Here is a 7,862-nt window from a genome sequence, read left to right on the forward strand (position 1 = left end):
AGTCTTGTGCAGGTCTACAATCATATCCCTGAGGTCAGATCTTTGGCCTAGTCCATGATGGTATGGATCAGTGATTCTCAAACTGTGGTATGTGTACCACTAGTAGTACGCAGGCTCCATTTAGCGGGATGCCAAATAATCACTCCATTTATATTCAAACACAGTGTTACTTTTCAAACTCTGTGAATGTCACAGTGGCCAGAAATATAAAATATACTTATTAAATAAAACCTCTGCCTTGTTTTTAATAAAAACTTAGGCCTATTACGCTACTATGTTTTAATGTTGGTACTTAGAGAGCCAAGTGTTTTCTGAGGTAGTACTTCATAAAAAACATTTGTGAACCACTAGTATAGATATTTGAATGTGTACTTTATACACATAATGAGTGTACAGTAGGAGTACTTTCTTAAAGGTACAGGTATTTTTATGGCTCACCATGTTTGGGTTTGATTAGGGGATCAAATACTTATCTCCCTTGTTCAGATAGAAAATATGAATCATTAGAAAAGACAAGAAGAAATGAATTAAAATGACGGAGTATAAAATATGAAAGTGTTGTGTTTGTTTGCAGATGAAATTATTAAATTTGTACATCAAGAGAGCTCAGACGACAAACAGCAACAGCAGCAGTTCTTCTGATGTTTCCTCCCACAGTTAACAACTTTGCTCATCTTCAACGTCACGTAGAACACGTTCATACCCCTTCAACCAAATGTACAAATCAATTACTTCATTAGAAAATACATGTACAAAAAAAGCATAACTCTTGTAGTTTATTTGAAGTAGTTTTAAGTTAATTAAGAAACAAAACACTATTGTATTCTTATTTTGTAATGGAACAATGGCTTACACATTTTGGAGCTTTTTTTTTTCTTAAGAGTTGGATGAGACCACAAGTATACACACGCGCAAGCACACACACACGCTGACTGGCATGTACAAAGTATTAGCTTACTAAAAACTGTGAATTAATTGTGACAATGCAAACGCAGTATTCTCCTGTGTGTACCACCAATAATTAAGTAGTACTTTGTAAATACACGTGTAGAATTCTGCTTGGCAACGTGTGGCTTGCTGATGTCAATCATTTCTACCTTTATTTGGCGTAAAATATTTCCATTTTTGTGGACAAAAAAAAAGAAAAACTCGTGAAAAAGTTTTTTTTTTTAAATCCAGCATCAATTTAAGATAAAACTGTCCAAACTTTTTACAGCCAATAAAAAAATGACTAAAACCTGGATGGCGTCCATTTTGATAAAATACACAAAAAACAAATCCAATGTAAGTCAAGCAGTTAAATATACTTAACATTCTAAATACATTTTTATTTATTATTTCCTTCATCTAAAATGTATTTATTTAATTTTCAATGCTTGTGTGTGTGTGGGGGAGCGGGGTAAATTTATTTTGTAAGTTATTATTTTTTTTTTTAAATTTAAATAATTCCTAGCTCATGAGATTTAGTTTTAGTATTATTATTTTTATTTAAATGCCTTTAATTGTATTTGATCTCACATCTAATATATTTTATTTAAATATTTTGTAGGTGCATACAAAATAAAATGCCTTCCTATTTATTTTACCCATCTGAAACTTTAATGAATTAATACATTCTTCAAACCCATACAGTATATAAAAGGCCTTTATAATTGTATATGATGATCTTAAATCTAATATTGTCTTTTCACTAGGTACATACATAAAAATAGAACCCAATACATTTTGTCTAAATAAATAAGAAAAATCCCTATCTAAAACTTTAATACATTTTTATGTTTCCTTGTTACATAAATATTAAATAAGCCAATATATTATATTTATTTTTATTTTATTTTTTTTGGTCAAATGTATTTATAATTTTGAATAACCTCAAATCAAATATTTTTTTGATTTGAGATTATACACAATTATAAAGATTTAATAAATTAATGTATTTCCAGATTTTATAAATATCACATAAGCCAATAAGTTAGAAAAAATGTAGAAAATATATTATTATTTAGATTATACATACATACCCATTTTTTTTATTTTTACATAGCAAACAACTTTTTCTCATAACGTGTGAATATTTTCATTATTATTGAGTTCTTGATTATGTTCTAATGCAGACTGTTTTGTTTATTTTATTTCCATCTTAAATGAAAAAAAAAAACACTTTTAGCCTGGTCTGCTGTTAACACCACAGTTCTATTTTGGCACTTAAAATTGTCCCATCCCCTCTGCAGATTACACGCTGGTAATTTTGGTACGACTTTTGTACCAGATTTTGGACAAGCTTGACTTAAAGCAGGAGTGTCCAAAGTGTGGCGGAAGCTCAAGTTTTGTTGGCCCGCACATATTGTTGAAAATAAATTTAACAAAAAAAAACATAATTTAATGCAAAAAAGCAGAATGTTTGATAATTAATCATTTTAATAATATTATTAATAAGTATTATTACGCTTTGTCACTTATAACACACAGCTGACACAAATGTTTGTCTTTAACTATACATTTCTGGTTTTAGCAGCCATTTTAGTTTTTTTGAAAATGGCTCCATGCTTTGACTTTTCAGTATGTGGCCATTGGTGGAAAAAGTTTGGACACCCCTGATTTATGGAGATGAATGGGTCTTTTTATACAACCCAAAAAATATTTGCAAAAAAAAAATAGATTTGAAATTAAAACAAAATATTTCCAAACCCAAAATGTTGGTTACAAATCATTTTTGTGGTTACAAACTGTTTTATTTTTAGTTGCAAATCTTTTTTATTTTCATTTATTTATTTTTTTTGGCTGGACCACCGCTAAACAATACAAGGCAAGCAAAACATTTTGTTTGTTAGAACATTTTTTGATTGCATAAAAAGACATGTTTTTCTCCGTACTGACTTACGATGTCAAAAGGTATGAAAAAGTGTAAAACGTTGAAGTCAGCATTATTCAATATAATGGTTACTTTGGTGCCTTTGAGCAACAATCTTCATCAAAAGAAGAACTTTTAGTTGAAAGGTTTTTGATTTTCTAATCAATGAATGTTTTCTTACTTTCCTCCATCGCATGTTGGATCACATGCAACATGGACGCCTTCTTAATGTACATGCCAGCTCTTTGGATATCTTTTCGTATTTCTGACATTTCAATATTTGTATTTATTTGATGAGTCATGCTAACATGTGCATGATGATGACATCACTGCTGGACTTGCAACAATGGAAATAAAATGTTTCAGTAACAAACAGACTGACGATTTATCTCTGCTTGTTTCTTACATGTTGATGCTCGTTCTTCTGCACAATAAAAACATCCATTTACATTATTATCACAACAAAGCCAAACTATTTCACATAGAAACACAAGAAATATGTTTGTACTCAGAATTTCAGTACCGTATTCTCCGGACTATAAGGCGCACTTAAAATCCTTTTTTCCCCTCAAAACTCGACAGTGCGCCTAACAACCCGGTGCGCCTAATGTACGGAATAATTCTGGTTTTGCTCACCGACCTCGAAGCAATTTTATTTGGTACACGGCGTAATGATAAGTGTGACCAGTAGATGGCAGTCAAACATAAGAGATATGTGGTAAGAGGTATGGTGGCAATATCACTCAAGTAAACAACACCAACATTTTATATGTTCCATTGAAAATATAGAACATTACACGGCGAACAAAAGTCTATCAACATGTTTTAGTACGACTTTGGTAAGCTATGAAGCCGCACCGCTTGTTGAATTGTCGGCGCATTAAACATACGAGTATTATTATGGTGTGTGTATAAGGTAAGACATATTCTCTGGCGTTTTGTTTCGCAATATTATGCAAAAGCAACTTTTCTTACCTTCTGGTACCTGCTAGAGGTGTGGACTCGAGTCACATGACTTGGACTCGAGTCAGACTCGAGTCATGAATTTGATGACTTTAGACTCGACTTGACAAAATGTGAAGAGACTTGCAACTCGACTTAGACTTTAACATCAATGACTTGTGACTTCACTTGGACTTGAGCCTTTTGACTTGACATGACTTTCCCCAAAATCCAAAGCTTAAAAAGTTGAGTTATGAGTTATGAGTTAATTCACATTATCATAGGCTTGGAAGACAACAAAACACTGGTTTATTATTAGGCTATTTTTTTGTTAAAGATAAGCACTTTAATATTGAACATTGAACAGTGCAACATGAACTTTGAAAAAAAATACAAAAATAAATACCCAAATGGAAAAAACTTCAATGTGAAAATCTGTCCTTCTTCCCTTAACTTGGTGAAAACACCATCAAGTTGTAACTTATGGTCTTTCTCACTTAATGCTCAGACTAAACAACTGAAACGCAATACAGGCCCAAAAATATGGACCAGGGGCCAGTAGAGCATACTTGCCAACCCTCCCGGATTTTCCGGGAGACTCCCGAAATTCAGCGCCTCTCCCGAAAACCTCCCGGGACAAATTTTCTCCCGAAAATCTCCCGAAATTCAGGCGGACCTGGAGGCCACGCCCCCTCCAGATCCATGCAGACCTGGAGAGTCTGCATGGAGCAATGTTGTTGTAATATATTGAGTTGGAGGCAATAAACAGGCGAGGTGATGAAGTACGTCTCTTTACTGTAGACTTCAGAACAGACTCACACACTTGACGTCAGGTGCGCAACACCACGTAAATCGTTGGCCAACCAAAAAGTAACCCCAGTACGCTATAGCCAACATTCACCAGGAGATGGCAACAGACAAACATAGATCACCCAAACAACCCAACCAAAAAATGCAGCAGCTCAATTAAAAAACTGTACTTAAGCCATATTCTTTTTTCTTTTTTTTAGTACTGAACTCTTAACCCTCATTTGTAAACAATAAGATGCTTATTATACAAACAGTATTTGTACATCTTTAACACAGATTTTTATACTGTCTTCAGAGATTCAGTTTTTTTGGTGGTACTCGAAACCTTTCTGGGTAACTGCGGATCACTGGTGGGGTTTTTGTTGTGGGTGAGCTGGGTTCTGATGATGGCAACTCAGCAGCCCTTGAATCTGGTTCAATGATGAGACTAGTTTGTGTCTGACTCACTGATGGTCCTGGTGATGGAACTGAAACAGCACTGTCCAGTTGTACTGATGGCACATTTTCTGCAACTGGTGGAGACTAGATATCTCCATGTTTTCTGGCCATGGTAACATGTGATCCACATGCACTGTGCGCTGTCTCTGTCCCTCTTGATATATATATATATGAAATACTATATATATATATATATATATATAGTATTTCATATATATATATATATATATATATATATATATATATATATATATAGTATTTCTTATATATATATATATATATATATATATATATATATAAGAAAATACTTCACTTTCAGTGAATTCTAGCTATATATATATATATATATATATATATATATATATTTACTTTATTATATATATATATATATATATATATATACATAAATATATATATATATACAGTATATATATATATATATTTACTTTATTATATATATATATATATATATATACAGTATATATATATATATATACACTGTATATATATATATGAAATACTTGACTTGGTGAATTCTAGCTGTAAATATACTCCTCCCCACTTAGCCACGCCCCCAACCACCCCCCACCTCCCGAAATCGGAGGTCTCAAGGTTGGCAAGTATGCAGTAGAGGGCTGTAGGATGGAGGCCACCCATACCCAAATATGCTCCTCAATGTAAATTCAGGGCTTCCATGGTGCTAGTACTTGGTTTTAGCCATGCATTAAGAGGTCTGCTACCCTTAGCTGCTTCTTGGCGCTCCTTCTCATTCCTTTTCTGTATCCTTTCTTTTTTTTTTTGGCATTGTGCTGCAGGCATAATCAACATGAATCAAGTTTAAATACAGATGGTAATATTCCTAACAGATAACCTACATCTTATATCCCCAGAATGCTGAAATTATTATTATTATTAATAATAATAATAACAATAATAATAACTATTATTATTATTATTATTATTATTATTATTATCATTATTCTTCTTATTATTATTGTTATTATTATCATCCATCCATCCATCCATCTTCTTCCGCTTATCCGAGGTCGGGTCGCGGGGGCAGCAGCTTAAGCAGGGAAGCCCAGACTTCCCTCTCCCCAGCCACTTCGTCCAGCTCCTCCCGGGGGATCCCGAGGCGTTCCCAGGCCAGCCGGAAGAGATAGTCTTCCCAGCGTGTCCTGGGTCTTCCCCGTGGCCTCCTACCGGTCGGACGTGCCCGAAACACCTTCCTAGGGAGGCGTTCGGGTGGCATCCTGACCAGATGCCCGAACCACCTCATCTGGCTCCTCTCGATGTGGAGGAGCAGCGGCTTTACTTTGAGCTCCCCCCGAATGACAGAGCTTCTCACCCTATCTCTAAGGGAGAGCCCCGCCACTCGGCGGAGGAAACTCATTTCGGCCGCTTGTACCCGTGATCTTGTCCTTTCGGTCATGACCCAAAGCTCATGACCATAGGTGAGGATGGGAACGTAGATCGACCGGTAAATAGAGAGCTTTGCCTTCCGGCTCAGCTCCTTCTTCACCACAACGGATCGATACAGCGTCCGCATTACTGAAGACGCCGCACCGATCCGCCTGTCGATCTCACGATCCACTCTTCCCCCACTCGTGAACAAGACTCCGAGGTACTTGAACTCCTCCACTTGGGGCAAGATCTCCTCCCCAACCCGGAGATGGCACTCCACCCTTTTCCGGGAGAGAACCATGGACTCGGACTTGGAGGTGCTGATTCCCATCCCAGTCGCTTCACACTCGGCTGCGAACCGATCCAGTGAGAGCTGAAGATCTTCGCCGGAGGAAGCCATCAGGACCACATCATCTGCAAATAGCAGTGACCTAATCCTGCAGCCACCAAACCAGATCCCCTCAGCGCCCTGACTGCGCCTAGAAATTCTGTCCATAAAGGTTATGAACAGAATCGGTGACAAAAGGCAGCCTTGGCGGAGTCCAACCCTCACTGGAAACGTGTCCGACTTACTGCCGGCAATGCGGACCAAGCTCTGACACTGATTATACAGGGAGCGAACTGCCACAATAAGACAGTCCGTTACCCCATACTCTCTGAGCACTCCCCACAGGACTTCCCGGGGTACACGGTCGAATGCCTTCTCCAAGTCCACAAAGCACATGTAGACTGGTTGGGCAAACTCCCATGCACCCTCAAGGACCCTGCCGAGAGTATAGAGCTGGTCCACAGTTCCACGACCAGGACGAAAACCACACTGTTCCTCCTGAATCCGAGGTTCGACTATCCGGCGTAGCCTCTTCTCCAGTACACCTGAATAGACCTTACCGGGAAGGCTGAGGAGTGTGATCCCACGATAGTTGGAACACACCCTCCGGTTCCCCTTCTTAAAGAGAGGAACCACCACCCCGGTCCGCCCCCGATGTCCACGCGATGTTGCAGAGTCTTGTCAACCAAGACAGCCCAACAACATCCAGAGCCTTAAGGAACTCCGGGCGGATCTCATCCACGCCTTGCCACCGAGGAGCTTTTTAACTACCTCGGCAACCTCAGCCCCAGAAATAGGAGAGCCCACCACAGATTCCCCAGGCCCTGCTTCCTCATAGGAAGACGTGCTGGTAGGATTGAGGAGGTCTTCGAAGTATTCCCTCCACCGATCCACAACATCCACAGTCGAGGTCAGCAGAGCACCATCCCCACCATACACGGTGTTGACACTACACTGCTTCCCCTTCCTGAGGCGGTGGATGGTGGTCCAGAATTGCTTCGAAGTCGTCCGGAAGTCTTTTTCCATGGCCTCCCCGAACTCCTCCCATGTCCGAGTTTTTGCCTCCGCGACCCCTGAAGCCGCACACCG

At 38.1% G+C, this 7,862-nt stretch overlaps 1 protein-coding gene across 1 annotated transcript in view; it reads left to right on the forward strand.

Annotated features, from left to right (window-relative positions):
* Positions 1-3,248, forward strand: part of clasp1a (cytoplasmic linker associated protein 1a) — a 162,700-nt gene extending 159,452 nt beyond the window's left edge. The window contains exon 41 of the mRNA XM_061926336.2: positions 575-3,248. Within this exon, the coding sequence (XP_061782320.1) occupies positions 575-661 (87 nt within the window). The 3' untranslated portion in view covers positions 662-3,248. The remainder of the gene's footprint in view (positions 1-574) is intronic.
* The last annotated feature ends 4,614 nt before the right edge of the window (positions 3,249-7,862 follow it).

Source organism: Nerophis lumbriciformis, linkage group LG31 (genome assembly GCF_033978685.3).
Source record: "Nerophis lumbriciformis linkage group LG31, RoL_Nlum_v2.1, whole genome shotgun sequence".
Taxonomy (NCBI): Eukaryota; Metazoa; Chordata; class Actinopteri; order Syngnathiformes; family Syngnathidae; genus Nerophis; species Nerophis lumbriciformis.